The sequence below is a fragment of the Excalfactoria chinensis genome, chromosome 5 (genome assembly GCF_039878825.1).
Source record: "Excalfactoria chinensis isolate bCotChi1 chromosome 5, bCotChi1.hap2, whole genome shotgun sequence".
In the NCBI taxonomy this organism is placed as follows: Eukaryota; Metazoa; Chordata; class Aves; order Galliformes; family Phasianidae; genus Excalfactoria; species Excalfactoria chinensis.
In genome coordinates, this window is record NC_092829.1 from 36,219,002 (window position 1) to 36,238,242 (window position 19,241).

At 37.4% G+C, this 19,241-nt stretch overlaps 1 protein-coding gene across 1 annotated transcript in view; it reads right to left on the minus strand.

Annotated features, from left to right (window-relative positions):
- EXT2 (exostosin glycosyltransferase 2) overlaps window positions 1-19,241 on the minus strand; it is a 67,682-nt gene that overhangs the window by 26,535 nt on the left and 21,906 nt on the right. Inside the window, exon 8 of the mRNA XM_072338874.1 lies at window positions 9,689-9,820. Within this exon, the coding sequence (XP_072194975.1) occupies window positions 9,689-9,820 (132 nt within the window). The remainder of the gene's footprint in view (window positions 1-9,688; window positions 9,821-19,241) is intronic.

Genomic DNA, 19,241 nt, shown 5'->3' on the forward strand with positions numbered 1-19,241 from the left:
GCAGTGAAGGGACTGCTCAACAGGAATGAAAGCGTCGGTGTTCTAGTCTCAACTTTTCCATTCCAGCTGACGTTCCAAGCAGATACCAAGGGTCAGAGAGAGAAGCAAAGGGAAAAATAAGACCTTTTGGGACGAGGTGAAAAGCAGAGTTAGGAAAGCAGAAACTGAGCAATGCTGTTTTGCAGGGAAGTTCTGAACGCCAGCCTGTAAAAACTATGAACACTCATAAGCAGCCAGCAACTGCCAGCAGGTTACGGAAACCTTGTGAGGATCTCCAGCTAAAATCATACTTGTAAGTCTGCTTGTGTTAGGGGGAAAACAAGGTTTTGTGATGTACTTTTTTTTTTTTTTTTTTTTTTTTTTTTTTTTTTTTAATTTGTAATGAGGAAATAAATATTGCAATTTTCCATGTTCTGATTTTGTCTTTATATTCTTCAGTCACCCTCCTCAAGCTCAGTGGTTAGACATTTCTAACTGGGATGCATTTTAAGTAGGAATACAAGGAGAACTGAGCCTATTTTACTTAAAAAGATCACAACATTTTTGACCATTTTAGAAAAGGAAAAAAGATTACTATGTGAATACTATTGACTTCTACATACACATCAGCATGTAAAGGAGGGAAAATACATGAGATAAAAAATCAATTTTTACTTTAAGTACAATATTAGCACACTGTTTTATCTATGATGGTCTAAGGACACATTCCAGGCAAGAATCTGTCAGTAGGAGTAATACTAGACTTCCCAAAACAGCCTGGAAAGACAGATTAGTCCTCAGCTACACACATCCTTTAGCATATCTCGTGCAAGTAGCATTTGGTATAAAGTGTTATTAATGTTCCTAAAGGAAAAAGATGCAGTTTTCAGCTCGCAGATGTAATAGAAATAGCAACAGTTATATTCAACTTCAGTTCACAAAAGAGACATAGCTACCTGCGATAGCAGAGGACTACAATCAGTGTCTCAGAATTTACATACTCATTGCTTTAACAATGGATACATGCATAGACAAATTTTGCATAATAATTTTACAAGAAGTGGGCCAAGTCTCTGATTTTGTTCCAGTTTCAATAATTCCTACAGCAAATCACTATCAAAATGTTAATAGAGCACAATCCATCTCATTAAAGCTTTACAAACTCATTTCCACACAACCACAACCCCAACTGCTATTACCCAAATGATCCTTGTAATGTTGAGAAGCTCTTTGAAACAACATTTATAAACTTCTTTTCATTAATAATTGTAGCAGAGGTTTAATGTCATAGTCAGCAGGCTGCCAGGAAAATGTTATGCTTCTGCACTACAACGAGAAATAACTGGTAATCTATGCTGTATTTATTGCTTATGGGTGAGTATTGCCACTTAAATTAACAGTCCCCACTTTCTCTGTGGCCACAGCATCTCCTACAGAATTACTTGCTATAATATACCTTGAAAAGGACTCTACTGTTTATATAATTCTAAAACAATTTCAGTTGCTCAAAGAAAAATTAAAGATGCACATGTATACGTAGCCTACAGAAATTACCATTATTTCTCTTAAAAACTTGAATTTTATGTTCGCTTAAATTTCTACCTTTACTACTTTCAGAAAGGCACAAACATCTTCCCCTGCTGGTTATAACTTAGGAAAAATAAGACAACATATCAGGTGTTTTTACTCATGCATCTACTACAGGGTGATGGAGGGAATGAAAAGCCTGTAGACACACTCTAATGGGCGGGAGAAGCAAGCCTCTCATTTGAGAAAAACATTTCAAAAAGGCAATTAAGCATCTCTCAAGTGCCATTAAGAGCCAACCCCCTGCTGCCTGCCTGAAGAGTGTGTCTACAGTCTGAGACCTATTGACCCCGCTTTCTACAGGAAATCGGACAAATTCAAGCCTCCATAATTTACTAAAGTCTTCCAGATTTCTCCTTGGGAAAAGCAAACCATACAGACAATTAATTCAACAGCAATCTAATTAAATCTCCATTATGGCAGCAAAGTATGAAGTGGATAATGACATAGGGATGGGTTCTCCTAGTTGTTGATCAAGAAACCAAGGGTGAAAGAACATTTGCTCCAGACCCATCTTTATTAACACTCATGATGAAAATTCATAGGAACTTTCACTCTCAGAAAGAAGAGCAAGCAGCAGCATTGGACTGATTATCCATCACCTCTCCTTGACAAAGTGCTGACATTCAACTATGGATAAGACAATCCTTCACTCTTGCCCTCCCAGCTAATATAATTAGAAGAGCCAGGATAATGAATCTAAGATTGATAGATTGTTTGCTGTGAATCATTTTTATGGGCAAAACAGATCAAGTTCAAACACCAGTTTCCTTAGAGTAATTTCATGTCACTTAGGTCTGACAGCTCTTTGCAGATCACAAGAACAGCCAAAGTAGTGGGACCTGAATAACAGCAAGAACTCTGAGATGGCTTAATGCTGGGGAAAGAGGAAATTTTAGGCATAGATAAGTATTACAAGGAAGGATTCAGGCTACTGCAGTTGCGCATGCATACTTGTATCTTAGAAACTAAGCACTTTCCTTTCCACTGGAAACATCAAATATTGCTCTTCCCCCAGTCATAAAAAGCAACTTGACTCTATTTTAGGATAAGTTTATGTATTAAGGATAAGATACCAAGGGAGTTGAATTCTCATTATATGAAATGCGTAGGGTTGAGCCCCAGTGTGGAATCTTCAGGTTTAAGTTAGCCAAGAAGTTTTAAAAAGTTCTGTTCTCAGAACACAGAAGTGAGAAAGGTAAGGGTTTCTGACTGTCACTGACACTGGACTTGGAACTGGCCATTCATTCTATATACAACAGATCCTCAAAGGTATTTGAAAATAGCACACAAAACTAAGATAGGGTCCTACCCTGAATTCCTTATTTAAGTACACAGTGAATGCCATCAAAAGAGACTTGAAAACACACTACACAGCAGACAGATTACAAACTACAACATAAAATGGTCTCTAGGAAAACAAGACTTTAAGATGCTACTCCGTATTACAGTAAAGAGCCAAGAACTTCCCCAGACATCATTTAGTGGGAAAACTCAGCAACAACAGTTTAGAATGAAATTTCACAGTTACCATGAACAAGACAGTGTGTTTTCTCTATATATATTTTATTTTCAATAACCAGATTTAGTTCTTACTATAGTCAACATATTATAGGAATCATACAGTTTGAATGACAACAATTCTCAGTTAAAAGCACAGAGGTAAGGGGAATAGAATGATGTACTTATACAATAGCTAAGTAGTCTGCCTATACATCTAAGTAAAGCAGAGATGCATCCCTTTCCTATGTAAGGCTTTTTCAGCTGGGCTGTTCAGAATATCAATCCTAACCGCAATGTGGTTTCAATTATGAATTGCTAGACCAAAAAGGCCTTGATTTATTCTATTTTTCTCCAATTATTCATGATAAGCTTTTATTGAACACTTTGAGAAAGTATTTCATCATGCTTCCCATCCTTGAGTGGTCATAGGGCAAAACCAAAGGAATTAACCTCTCTCCTTCTCTGGAGCCAACCATGGCACTTATACTCCCAGAATCACAAGTCAAGTTGTATGGCCAACGTTTCACATTCTGATGAAGATTACAAACCTTCCCCAAAACCATACTAGCCATGAGGCACACAGGAGTTCCTATTCCTACTTGAGTGATGAAATCTGATACCATCTGAATCACAGATTATGAATGCCAAGATATATCAGATGACTATAATGCTAAGTTATTCAGTACCTTTTTTTGTTTAGCTGCATACATTTTATCAGCTGTCTGAGCCCTTCGGACACTGAATCTATTGGCTTAACACATCTTTTGACATAAAAACTTAACTTCGGGTTCATTTCTTCAGCTCCTTAATTTTAATAATGTGCTAAAGGAATATATTTTCAGTGAGGAGAATTATTAAGAATAAAGCTTGCATTCAAGCTTTCAATAAGACAGGTAAGTTGAAGGGTCAAAGAGTCACAAAGATCATTAGAGGGTTGGAGCTTCTCTCCTTTGGAGAAAGGTTGAGAGAGTTGGGATGTCCAGCCTGGAGAAAGCAGCCCCAGGGAGACATCACTGTGGCCTTCCAGTACTTAAAGGGAGCTTATAAACAGGAGGGAGACCAACTTTTTACATTATTTGATAATGACAAGAGAAAATAGTTTTTAACAAAAATAAAGGAAATTTAGATTAGATATTTGGAAGAAACTCTTTAACTCAGAGGGTGTTGAGGTGCTCACACAGGCTGCCCAGAGAGCTGTGGATTCCCCATACCTGGAGGTGTTCAAGGCCAGGTTGGATGACACCCTGGGCATTTCTCATTTACAGGTAAATAAATTTTTATAAAAGTGTATATTAATATTTGGTTAATGTTCTGAAGATGACAAGTGATACTAGGATGTTAGTACCACTATAATATTGGCATCATCTGGGGACTATGAGCTATAACATAATAGTCAAATAGCTTAAAATTAGTTTTATCATTTAGCAAGTGTGATCTGTTTGGTAATTGGACAGAGTCCACAAATGAACATACAGCTTAGGCTTTTCTAAAGGAATGGCATTTGTTGCACAAAGTTAACTTGTCTATTTGTTTTAGTTTAAGCCAAACGATGGTTCTGTTTCCTGTCTCACTGGGAAAAAACTAAATCTAGTAAGTTTAATAGTATGTTAGGCATGGTGATATTCTCAAGTGATTTATTGAAGTCTGATCTATATCACCCAAGGTCAAAACTCAAAAGCAGCCACTTACAAACAAAACCTAATGTTTTATAGGCCTATGGTATAAACAGACTTAAAAGAATTTCAGCAAAAGCAACTAAAGAAAAACTGGAAAAAAGTCATCTGACATTTTTCAGAAAGCCGTACATGTTGGGAAGGTATGAAGTAAGTAAGAGGAGAATTTAAATAATCACAAATAGCTAGTTTGTGAAGTGAAAAAGTAATTTACCCCCATTAATGCACAACAAAGTTCTTAATTGAAGGTAACAGATCACGTCTCAAATCCACATCATTAGTTCTAATGCAGCCCAAATTGGTAACAATCAGAATGAACAGCACATAAGTCGCCATTTTCAGGCTTACTTGAACAAAACGGATTGCTGCTACCTAATGGATAATGGCTGGACTAACCAATACAGAAACTACATGCCCTCTCCTCATTAAAAGGCAAAAACATAGTGTACTGCTATTGAAAGTACTATTTCATTACATATCAGCACATTATATGCATACTGCTCTTCCACTTCCTCAACAGTATGAGTAGAAAACTGTGAGTAGGAAAATCATCCACTTTTCTTTAGAGAAGGACAACAACCTTCAGTCAAATGACATAAACATATAAAACTGCTTGGATCCCTTTGCTCATTCAATGTTTTAAGTACACAACTAACTGCATATGCATTTATCTTCTGTGTACCTTATATCCCCTTCTGCTAGAAAAACACACTCATGCACTGCTGCTGTGCCCACATGGTGGTGAAGATACTCAGGCAACAGTCTCACTAACATTTTGAGCCAACATAAGCCAAACTCATGCCAAAAAAAGCAGCCTTCCAGCCACCCACTCCCTCCTTTGTTCCTCCCCATCTTTCTTTTATTTTGCTGGATAAGTTTTACAGAAGGAAACAGATTTCAGTTAATTCACCACAAGTGATTTGGAAAATTCAAGAAGGAGGTAGCACAGGGAGAGGAAATCATCATCCAAATGTGGAAGAATGCAGGACTGCTTCTTTTGGCAATAGTATCTGTTCAGAGCAGTTTGGAGTGTTTGGGAGACTACAGATTCAATACAAGGTGGTGGGCTGGTGTTTCCTTGTGATGAGAAAGGAGCAACATCTGGGGGTTAACTTATATACAGACCTAGCTATGAGCATGCCTCATTGATTTTAAATGCATAAATATCACTTCCATGCTGACTGTCCAAGATAACAGCTATCCCCTCAGATAAAAACACCAATGTAATTTTGCTGAAAAGAGAATGTAATCATTATTACATTTGTGGATGTTCTAATTCCTGACACCTGTTACCAAAGTTCAAGGTAAAGCAAAGAGAAAGTCTTCAGAAAACATTTCTAAGTCCTTAACTGTCCTACTTTGCAAATGATGTCAAACTTGAGGCACCCCTTTGTGAATGATGCACAGCTTCCTCTTTATAGTTACTGTAGTTCCAGACCTAATCAAGCATATCAGGTTCCCGAGAATCTTTTGTCTATCATACATACAGGCTAACTCAAAGTAGGTTTAATCCTACCATATTGTAATAAAAACAATAAAAGGCCAGTACAATATAAAATCATAGCAAATAGACTGAAATTAGATGGCAAATCTTAAAATGGGGAAAATTCATGAGTTTGCAACAGCTCAAAAAAATACAGAGTATAATGCATACCTTGGACTGTTATGAGCAACGCTAATTGTTGAAGAAGAAATGCTTTCACTGCTGTATTTTACATCTGAAGCAGTTGGAACAACTGTGCAGCAAAACAATTAACAACCAGGGCATTTTACTGAGCTCTAGCACTCTGTTACTTTTCAGGACTCCAGCAGTACACTATGCAAAATTAACCCCTAGAAGGGCACAAAGAAAAAGGAACACTGCACTATGAAGTCAGGCAGGTAAACAACCACAGCCAAGGATGCTCACTAGCTAAGAATTCTTCTCTGCGTGATGATCCTGCACAGAGAGCATGCTCTTCTTTGTGCTAGAAAGGGATCATGCTCCTAGTGAATGAGTACACATAAGAATTAATACAAGCCCCTTCTGTCTAAATATTCCATAACCAAACCTATGCTGTCACTTTCAAAACACTATTACTTTGAGCTCTGTCAACAGCCCTGTACTGATTACAGGAATCTCTAACTGAAATAAGCCTGTTGCATTAAAATTGAGATTGCACCTTCTTTACCTCCTGCTAATCTGCCTATAGCTTGTATGTACTCTTTCTGCAACTCTGCACTCTGTTCCTATCTAAACTGTGTAATGGGAACAAGAGAATATGTACAAGCGCCACATTTAATCCTTACTAACCACAGCGTCACGGTGAACAAGGAGAGACAGAGATCTGCATACTGAGCCAGCCTAGTCCAAAGGGAAAAAATAAATGACAAGTTCAGTTCTGGCCAATAACACAAGAATTTTTGGCACTGAGTTACTTGCACATTTCACTGTGATATTAATGTTAACTTGCAGGTGCTTCAACAGTTACCTATATCCTGACCTTGAGGCCAATGTGAAATTATTTTCTTTAAATGTTTCAGTCTTGGAGTTTATCTAGAGATGAATATGGCAGTTTTCTTGCAAATGAAGAACACATTCAATCTGTCTTAAGTTATTTTGTCTTCTTATCAGAGTTTGAGAATACAGTTAACACCTTCAGGTACCTCAAAAGTACATATGTACTTGCTTTCCAACTACTATTTTTCATCCGGGCTAACTAGAAATCACAACAGTGCTGAGTACACATTAGGCACAAACTTAGATGAGAAACACACTCGGGCTCAGGTAGATCCTTTCTTCTGTAACAAGCAGAATTTTGATAACTGAATACCACAATTATTCTTTAAAATGATCTAAAAGATCTCCACGACTTATTAAATTTACTGGCAGATACTGTTTATATCATCACCTTCCAAACTGTCTGAAATTTGAAATACCTGATTCCTGGAGAATATACTCCCTTATAGACTGAAACTGCAATATGCTCTCACCCCAAAGAGATTAAACATAATATATTCAACTAAAAAATAATCTCAAAAATTGGCTGGCAAAGGCTCCAGTTATGCACTTCCAAGGAAAGAACGTGGTTCAAAACCCAACAGCATTAGTTGGCTAAAAAAAGGAGAACACCACAAAAAGAGCCTGATATAATGAAATTTTCATGCATGCTCAGAGCAGCTATCAAAAACCACAGTTAAAGATATCACGGGGTTGTGCACTTCTGTTCTACAAATTTAACTGCTTTTGAACAATTCCCGATCTGAATTCTATTTTCTTTAACTGACCCTGTGAGAAAGGGTCACAGGCACTCTGTGCTGCTGGCTAATATGGAGCTTACACAGCCCATAAAGGAACTTTTTTATGATGTTTCTGTTTCATATTGAAGCAAGAAATGTATTTGTGCACATATTAAGCAATTCTCATAGACTAGGATAAATATCAAATTCTTCCAACTGAGACATAAAACCACCGAGGAACTGACCATGTATGGCACAAGACTCATGATATGAGGTGTTGAACTCCAACATGCTGGACAAATTCCAGCCTGTCTAATTGCAGTCAGCCCTCTAGCTTTTCTTTGCCATCGCATATTGGTAAAACATTCCTGCTCACTCCCCTTGCTGCCCTAGCATGACACTGCTGTTACGTGTTCCACCACAGCTTCTGTGCTCTGCTCTACACATTGCTCTATCTGTGCCAATAAACCTGCCTAAGAACCTCTAGGTAGAAAAACGAAGTATAAATGTCTTTTTTCAAAGCATGCATTTAAGAAGGACAGAAAAAGCCTGCTTGTTGCTCAGACTTAAGTATAACTTGTCCAGAAATTGAAAGGTTTCCAGAACAGGAGAGAACCATAAGAGGTTTTCATATCCCCTTTAAAGCCTCCTTAAGTATATTCTCTTCATTTTACTAGGTGCTTCATGATGCTTGACCTGCTAGCATAATCTGAAGGTGTTAAGATACTTTGACTCCCTATTTATAGAATACATTCTTCTTCTGCAGCTAATTTGCTGCTTAAGTACAAGTGTCACATTTGTTCTCAAGTCAATGACAAAAGTAGACCAATGCTTTTGACTAGGCAACAGAAATTTGTCTTCTAGCCCTTTGTAACAACCGTTCACACTCAATCAGCCTGAGGAGTTAGAAGTGAAACACACAACTCCTGAGCAATCCTATGCAGCTTCCAGAGAGACTTTCTCTAACCTATCATAAAGTGAGACAGTTAACAAGTTTGTTTTTATTAGGAACTCAAAACTATTTTTTATATTTTGATATAGAAAAAAAAATTAACTGATTATGAGTGAAAATCATCTGCAGCCTTTATATAGTAAAAAATCAGAACCGGCTGCCTGGTGCAGAAGGTTAATTAATTCTCCAGCATTTCTTCTTAGCAGAGGGAGGTTCAACAAGTGAAACATTTAAAACAAATAAACAAACAAACAAACAAAAAAACCCGCAACCAACATCCCAGCAAAACTTTGATCATCGGTTTCTGTATAGGAGAAATTATGTAAAAAAACAAGGAGAAAATTCCAGGCATAAGACTAATCAGCTATTTATTTCAGCAGAATTACGTTAAAGACCCTAGCAAATTAAGATCTCCAGTACTTCCGCCGACTGTTTCCACTGCAGTTACTTAATATTAGGAGCTCTAAACTCACTTTAAATGCAGAAGAAATAAATGTGTGTATGCATGCATGAAAAATAAATAAATACATAAATAAATAACGAAGCGTGCAATTTGGAGTGCAACAGCCAAAGTTCGTATTTCACAGCCAGTACATAAAACAAACTGCTAGTTACTTTGCCAGTTGTCATAAAAATATATTAACTTCATCTGCTGGAGTTACCAACACAATGCATACACAAACACACATAGAATTATTACCAAGTTTCATAGCACATACCTCTTAAAAAAGAAAAAGTCATTTGTTTTATGAGTGAATCAAATGAATTTACTTACCACAGCTGGGGGATCATTCCATTCTTCGTAAGAAATGGCAGCATATGGATAAATTCTATCATTGATAATCTGAAGAGTAGCAAGAGCAATTGCCTTCATCGATCGAAAATACGCCTCCCAGAACCACCTTGCCTGCAAAGAGAATTATATTCACTTTCTTACTGAACAGATACAGCGTTTAATTATCAGTTCACGCTTGACACATGTAATCTGCTCAATGTAAACAATAAGCCAGGTGGAAATTAAATTAGGAGGCATGCTTACTCCAACTGGGATATTTCTGTAGACCCAGAAGACTTCAAGCTCGATTCCACTTCCATGTAAAAGAAGACTTAGAGCCAATAAAAAGAAGCTATGGCATTACTTTGCGAGTGATTAACAGGAATGAAAAACCTTGCAAATACTCAAAGAAGAAATCAGTCGCTTTCACATTCTTATCATTTGTTTTCTTCTTGAAAAAACATCAAAAGTAGTTTGACCATTAAAAAGAAGTTACAGTTATACTCAATTTTTCCAAAGCAGAGGGACTCACAGTGCAGCTAAACAGCCTAATAAAGGCATGGAACATAAAAGGTGGAACTTAAGTCACACTTTAACTAGATCAACTGGAGAATTTTAGTACTCATGAACTCCATCAAACTAATAACTCCCCTAAACTGCCAAAACAGAAATTAAGATAAAAATCAAGATCTTTCATAACAGTCCATGCACTTTGCTAATTAATAACAAACATTCATCTGGGCTAATTTACAACGAAGGAAGTATAAAACTGCATGTTCAAATGAAGCATGTAATTTCTTTGTACCCAGGCACACCGAGTTTCGCAGAGAAGTCATTCTCAAGCCCTGTATGGCAAGTTTAAATCTTATCCCCGTTTCTATGTAAGACTCAAATGCTGGAAGAAAAATAGGGCTTCAGAAATGACAAGGCCGACTTCTCTTATTTTCTATTAGAGATAAAAACAGATTTTTCAAATGCCTAGAATCATCAAATGATCCTGTAGGATCACTTCCAACCCAAAAGGAAATACGCACTGCCAATAAAAATAGTTCAAGTGTTTTGACCCAAGAGATGTGACATTTCTCAACCTGATTTTTCTTCAGGAAACTCCAGCACCTTGAAGTGTCCAGAAAGTAATTTAATTTAAAATCTCCCTATGGTTCAGTATCTAGATGGTAAAGCAATTAGAAGAAAACAGAGCAGAATGCAACAACTGAAGGAAAAAAATGTACAAAGTTGGACAAATGCTATTTTACTGTTCTATGTTTCTTAAACAGCATAAATGTTCTACAGAAAGGCCAGTTTTAGCCATGTGATCTGAGTATACAATTATTTAGAATACTAGTTACTGAAGGAATACCAAGCTTTTGGAGGAACAGACTTTAAGATATAAGAAAACTATTGTTTTAACTATAATGGTAAGTCATTAGTGTGTTTCACTCCGCAGGCTGCGGCCTTTTACTAGAAGACAAAGTGATTCCTGCTCATACAATTTGTGCTGCAGCATTTCTCAGCTAAAGAATGGTGCAGAAGAAAGATTACAAAGAGGGAAAACACAAAAAATCTGTGGCCAGGATGGTAGACCCAGCGCCCTGCTCTGTGGATAGTTTGATAAAGCAGGTTCTTCAGAATAGTTTTGGTAAATATTTAAAAAGAAGGATTAAAAAAAAATCCATGTTCCAGTTTTAAAAAACAGTAACAACAAATCTGCAAATCTGACCAGAAAAGGGCGAAGCACACTCTTGAGCACCATCTTTATCATGAGAAGACGGTAACAAACAAACATGTACTGAGAAAGATGATTTCAAAACTTTACTAAGGAGACAGAGAAGTGTGTCCAAAACATTACAATTCTCTCTGCAACTCATCATCCAGAGAAAATGCAAAGCAGTTTCACTCCAGAACAGAATCTCTTCTTTCTCTCTCTCTCTGGTAAGACTTAGTAACTTAGTAACAGCCTGACAGAGTCTGAGCAAGAACAGTTCAAAACAAATATTATGTCCAACTGCAACAGCAGAAGAATTAAATGAACACATAAGAATAAGTTACATCTGAAGTCTTAAAATATCAAAAAGGCATAAATAAAGTAAGCACCGTATTCTAAGAAAAAAACACCAAACAAATATTCCTTTATCCCTACCTCATTTTTTAAGAAAACCATACTATCCACAACTCACCAGTATGAGACTTGGAAAGAAAAGAAAACATAGACTGAGAATTAAAAGCAACCAGAACAGCAAACTGAAGTAACAAAAACATAGTAAGAATACAGATTCCAAATATCATTTTCATATGAGACGACAGCTTGAGAAAACTACTGCTATAAGCAGCACTGACTATGAAGTAGAAACTGTTTTATGCAGTCTTTTAATACGCAACTTTATGAGTAGTATGGAAGTGTGTATTTCAGTGTTACTAATTGACAGCATTCCTAACCTGTTCTGAGATTATTTGTATTGTAACTGTGATTATCCAGCTTCATAACAATCAACTCTGTTTTTCCTCCTTTAGCACACCTGGGATGGATCTGATGTAGCATCTCTTTGCTGAAAGAACATTTGTAAGGTAAGATTACACCTTTAAATCAGAAGCAAAAGTGGAGAAGAGGGCAGAAGAAATTTGTTTTTTATGGACTAATATTTATATAATTTTTTATTTTTTTTATAAGGAGCTAGAAAATGTTCCCACAGTTAGCTGTAATTTTTTGGAGTGTGTTTCTTTAAGGCAGAACTCAAAACCTTCTAAGGGGATTCTAAGTCTCCAAACAGATGTTTCAGGGTCTCATTACTTCCTCCCCACCTTGTTTGCTTTTATAAAGCAGAATTGATTAACATGGTTTGCCAGTCTCTGCTGCTCAGCATGGTGAGTTGCTAAACATTTTGGGAAAGTTCTCTATTGGGAAGATGTGTGTCAATTCCATTTGAAATGTATTTTCTGCTCTACTTGGTGTGGTTGAAAAGCTTATGTTGGAATGTAATGAATACCTAGGGGGAATAAAAATCCCATGAACACACACAAGGATATGGGAGAGAAAAACAAGAAAAGCAGCACTGGAGATCTGTTCCTGCCTCCTATGACAACTTTCTCAGTATTCTTACAGAGTTTTTCTGAGCTGTCCATTTCTCTTTCCCTCACCTGTGAATTTAGGAGGACAATAGTTACGTTCTTGAGAGCAGCTTTAATATACTGGGAAATGGTTCTAAGTTTTCACAGTTACAACACGTTAATTGTTGTCAGAGCTGACCTGAAAGGCAGCTGAACACATCTTAACCTACTGCATTTTATTCTGGATTTACATCTTATCTGAAATTGCAAACAGGTATTTGAGAGATACAGATTCTTTTCCCCTTCTGAATTTCTTAATAAGTAGAAAATATGGAATAGATCCAACACAAAAGATGGAAAAGTACTGTTTTCTGTAACTGTTTCACTAACATGCAGAGGAATCAAGGAGAGGGGTCGAACCACGTGAGAGGTTCCTTCCAACCCTTACAATTCTGTGATATGGAATGACTGACTTGATAGAGAATGAGAAATACAAGATATTATTGGGTTGCCTGATGGATTTGAAGTGACTAATACATCATATGAGACATAGATTCCACATGAAATTAATTCATCTGAATCTGGAGAAAATTTCACAAAGCCAAGACCGCCTCACCATAGAAGCCAAAGACCACAGGTATTGGAGACCAAAGCCTTATCTCTCTCCTGGAGGCAAGATCTGCAGACCAAAGTCCCAAACACAAGCATGCTAGGAATAAACAGCTGTAAATTGTCTCTTTCCCCTTGCTTTGCTGAAGGATAAAAATGCTTCCTATAATATAGAGGTATTCTTGTATCTTGACAGCTACATGTATACTCTTTGTGTAAGGCTAGCAACATCTGAAACATAAACTTACCTTAGATTTCTTCGAACTTGCAAGTGGAGTGGAAAATGTGGGATTTCATCAAACAAGTTTTGTCATCAGCTGTAGGTTTTTCTACATATGGGACAGGAAGAGACTAAGCAGAAAATACAGAGCATACACTGGTATAGGCAAGAGCTTGGGACAGATGCATTTGCAGCTTTTTTTTGTAGGAGACAACAGGAAAAATGCAACAGGCATCAAAAGTGAAGCCTAATGACAGAAAGTAACATTTATTTAGTTAAGGTGTTATTTTCCTTAGAAATAAACACACTTGAGGGCCTAGCATCTCTTTATAAGCTCTTTACAAGCCAGCACAGCATCAGGTTACAGAGTCCATTCATATAATGTTTATAAGTTCTAGTGTTAATGCTACTAATGGTGCTCCAGAGTAGAGTGCAAGACAGATCAATGTAAATCTTTTGATTAGTTTGTGGAAAGAAAAACACTAGGAATCAGGCAAGGAAAGGAAAGGAATATTTTCTGTAACGTTTAGATTAAGAGGAAAAATATTCCACTAACTGAACTTTTTAGACTTGTTTTTTTCACAGCCTACAACTTGGTGGGAGATAGGAAAGTTAGTAAACAAGAAGAAATGAGATTCACAAAAGAGCAGTAAAAGTTAACTGCCCATAAACCACTACTTCTCTCAGCTTCTAGGTCAGGAGCCATGACGCTGTAAGATTTTGCCCAATGCAGGAATTCAGTGTTCCCAAAATACCTTGAAAAGGTTTATGAGGCCTTGAAATTTTCACACTATCTGAAGTGACTCTACTTCAGTGTTCTCCCTTATTGACTCTTGGCTCTTAGTGTTTCTGGTTTTTAATCTGACCGGTTGAGTTAGTGAAGCTCTGGTGAAAAGAATAACATGATATAGCTGCTGCAGCAGTACTGGCCTTGAAAATCATTTCCAGGTGATATGTGATCTTATTTTCAATCTTGGTTCTGTTAGTTGCTTACAGCCAAACATTTGACATTCATCTGATCCTTTGTTTCTACTTCAGCATCCCAGCAATGTGTGTAATATCCATCTTACACAGACACTGAGATGCAACTTTTTCAGACTTAAATTTGGGATTGGATAGAACTTAGCTTTATCCTTCCATTACTTGTAAAAAGAAACTTCAAACTAATAAAAAGCAATGCTTCCAAAGTAACTGACTCCAGCATCCTGTTGCTAAGGTGTATCAGCAGCAAAGACATGCAGCACAGACTTAGAAGGTATTACAAGAAATGACTACACCTCTGCTGTGCACCTACAAGCTCTAGTCATGGAAGTTCAATTACAAAGACCTTCAAGTTCCTAAGTTGCACAATACTGTAATAAAATAGAACGCTTTTTAAGTTACCAAAACCTAACAAACTATTGCCCATTAAGAAGGTATTTACCTGGTCACATGTCCTTCATACCCTTTCTATTGTGTAGTAAGATTAGATAGGCTACTGAGGTTCAAGACAAACTGAACTATATGTTTGCCTCATACTAAAGATGCATATGAGGATATGAGTCCTAAAACAAGCGTATTTGCCTACTTTAGATACACAACGAAAAGTAGAACCAAATCTTTCCACTATCGAAAAAAACTTTTTTTTTTTTTTTTTCTTTTTGAAGCTGCCAATTCAGAAAGGGAACAGAGGTCAGAGTTCAAAATGCTAGTCTTACCCTTCAGATACCAGCCACTTGGGAGTAACTCAATTATACAGACTCTCAGTTTTATTGCTACTAAACTACTTGACAAATGCTGACTCATAGGAGCTAAGGGTAAAGGAAAATGTTAGTGCAAGAACAGATACTAATCTTAAGCTTCTTGTACTGCAGTTTTCCTCAAATTCTCCTCTTTGGTGTTTTGAAAAGAATCACTTGCTACTTATAATCTATTTGTACAGACAAAAACTAAATGCATATGTAAATGGTTGATGCACACCTGTTAGAGTTAAAATTTTAAGTCTTGATTCCATACTCACAGACAATTTGTGGCTTGATTTTTATTTTTTTAAAGTTTTCATCTGCTGTTATGAACAACAGCCTGCACTGCTTAAAATCTCATGCAAATACAAGATGGAGAAGAAGCCGTTCTAATAGATTGAAATGGCAACATTTTATATGGTTTTGAAATCCCACATTAGAGTTTGACCCCTAAAATAGATTTCCACTATTTACAGTCCTAACAGCAGTAACTTCATTTTAAAATAGCAAGAACACAAAGCTTAAATAGGTAATAATAGCACTCAACACTGATATTTTTCCCTCCTACCACAGATCTCTTCAGTTCAAACTCGCTTTTTCACTAGGCAGTATGTCAACCTGACAGATCTGTTGCAGAAGGCAACACTTCACAAGTCAGGAAACATGATTTTTCTGCCCTGGTACCCTACAAAGTCATTGTCAAAATAAATTTCAGTGATGGAATCAAGAAATGAATATCAACGCTATGAGCAGCACAGAACCAATCCATTCTCAGTTATAGTTGGGAATACTGTTCCAAAGCAGGGAGACAATCAGTAAAGAAAGGAGCAGGATGAAAAAAAGTTCAGATTGATGAAGCATTCAGAGCTTTAAAAGAGCAACATGGAAAAATAACCACCATTTATTGCATTCCCTTTCATCACAAAGAGTCTTCAGCTCTGTCCTCCTGTTTACGAGCCATGCATTGGCATCACAGAGATGAGAGAATAATACAGATGCTCAACTGGTTTCTAGATATCTATATCTACAAAGTCATTGATAATGATGTAAAGACAAAAAACCATAAAATAAAAAAAAAATAACCCATTCTTTCTCCATCAGTTTCCAGGATTTTGCAAGGCTCTCTAATGACCCCAATGAGTCAGGCTGTTACTGTGAAGGGGCAGGCATACCTAACCTGAGGAGCAGGCAAAAAGACTTTTGTGTGTGTGTCATCTTTTTTTACAATAGCTGGTCCTTTGCACACTCCCTGTTAACTTCATGAAACCAAACCAAAGGTAACCTAGGCTTATGCTACCATTGATTCTACAGCAGTCCAGAGAAGAACAGAGAACAAATATGTGTATGCAATTGTAGAGAATGTTCAACTACACTATGACCAAAATTTGGGGGCTGCGGGAATGTTTCAGCTGCATTTCTTGACAAATGATGGACAGCTCCTGAAACTGAAAGCAATAGGTTTCTAGTCCCAGTGGTATTGCCTTCAAATATGTCTATGTTCTCAGGGTGGATCAGTTTTCCCTGCTGCAGGCATCCTGCTGAGAGGTGAGGTCCCAAGCAAAACACAGGAATCTGACTGCAAGCCTTTGAGGTGGCAGGAGCCAAGGGGGGTTCAAAGACAAGGCTGGCTGGTGGGCAGCACCTCTGAGTATTGTGGAGGTTAGAGGTTAGTAAAGCAGGAGCCACTGGCCAATAAAACAGTGTTTGGAGAGCCCACTCTACAGATAAATTGGGGATCTGTTTACACCTTTCCCAGCTTTCTGAGTTACACACACTGATGCTTCCCACTGCGATCTTGTCCTATGTCCACTAGCATCTCCCCTTCTCAGCAGCTGCCCTGTTCTCTGCTGGTTGGCTTTATAACATAGCTAAAGGATGCTTGGAAACTTTTAATCAGCATCCAGCATCAAAAATAAATAAATAAAAGCACAAGCGCTTTTATTTGTGTCAACTGCTGCAACAAGACTTGTCTTGTTTGAGATTTCCCATGACTGCTGTACTAATGCTGGGAGAATAGAAGCTTAAAACCTCCTGATTAGAGAATTTAAACATAAAGCAAGCCCAGTGCCAATCACACACATGAAAGGACAGCTTTCTGAAGCAAGAAAAAAAATCATCTAGGTAGAGTTACCACCACATTATAGCATTCAAAAATCAGTGCATACCTCACTTCAGAGCTTAAGCCCTGTATGAGGAAGAACATGTCCTTTTGATGACATGTTTTCATGTTTCCTGTAAGCTATATAGCTCTATTTTAAATAAGCATAAACATACATATGCCCACTCAAACACTTTCAACACTGAGCAATTTTAAGAGAGCATTGATGCTTGCTTCGATTCAATACAAGCATGTCTCACTAAATTCCATGACAATAAACCTGAAGGACTGGTAGTCATGTCTTTTTTTTCCCCCTCTGCATCTATAGGAAAAAAGATCAGTTTACAACTTGGTGTTGCCCTTTTCCTCCACACCTTAAAAAATAAGCGACATAAGCTCAAGCTATGTACACACACTCCCTTTGTGACTCAAACTGTCTATGCCTGTATGACTGCATAATTGCTGGTCATGTTAACAGTGTGAGATGGTCACATCACAAAGGAATAGGGTTGAAAACTACTTTATATAAACAAAAGAGTTGATAGACACCAACTAGAGTCTTTCACTTCATCTAAAATGATGTGCTACAGAGGAATGTTCTTCACTACATGAAGCCATGTTTTGGGGAAAAAAAAAGTAATCACAGTGATAAGCATGAAGTCTCTTCACAGAGTCCCTGCTATCTCACAATAAAGGTGGAAAGTATACCGCTGACCTGTGTTTGCCTATTTATTCTGTATTAATAAAAGTGTTAGGAAGTAGTTGTTATTCCCCTCTTGACGGATACGTAACATGGCATCTGCAAGAGATGGAACTCAATTCTCAGGGGATTCCGTGAAGCACTGGTTACTAAACACAGGTGGCAACAGATTAGAAACAAGTGAGTATGAGAGGAAGAGCGCACAGCCCAGTTTGGTGCTGCTAGCTTACTGAAGTATTTCAGACAGTTGGTTAAGAGGTGTTCCACTCATTCTCAGGCTAAACCTAATCACCAGATTCAGGATCAGGAAAGAGTTTTTACCAACTGACATTTTTCTGCTATTGTCTGCTACACTGTTGGGAAGCATTTTATGGTAAACTGTGCTGTGTGAGGGAACAGAGACTATGTATTCCATGGATCCTGTGGGACTAGAATTCCCTTACCCAGCTGAGTCCAGTTGCCGGAAACTATTTCTGAAGCTTAACAGCAATCTAACAAGAGGAAAGAACCAACCTTCAGACACAAGTTATACTGCTTGTCAGCCAAAGGGCATTACAACATATTTCTAGCACAGTCCACTTCTTCAGTCCTAACAAAGATACACACACGGGCACCTAAGAAGCTGTTAGACATACTGGCACAACTTAGGAAGACTAAAGGAAAAGGCATTTAAAGATTATCTGGCAGCAGGCTGCCTCTACAGAACATGCAAAGCCTTTGTAACTTAAAGCCAAACATTTCTACTGTGTTGCAAGATACATTTGATGTAGTCATTAAAACAGGATCCAGGACTTCTAAATTCCATTATTAACACTGCAGTTTGACCTTGGGAAAGCTATTTATATCTCTATCTACTCATTAGGAAAATGGATCCAACACAAAGTTGTATTAACTATTAGTGCTTAACAACTCAAATGCAAATACTACAGTAATACAGGGCATTTACACTATAAAAGACAACCTTATAACAGTCTGAATAATGAAGGAAAGGTTAAGCAGAGCAAGCAGATTTGATAAAGAAGTATGATGTGGTATTGACTATGCAGAGGGAGAACAGAGAGTAGTGAGAATTACTGCAATACCAGGAGACAGGCTTAATCATCTGTAGCTAGCTGCTTTATGGGTATGACACAAACCACTCTCTAATATACTTTCAAAAG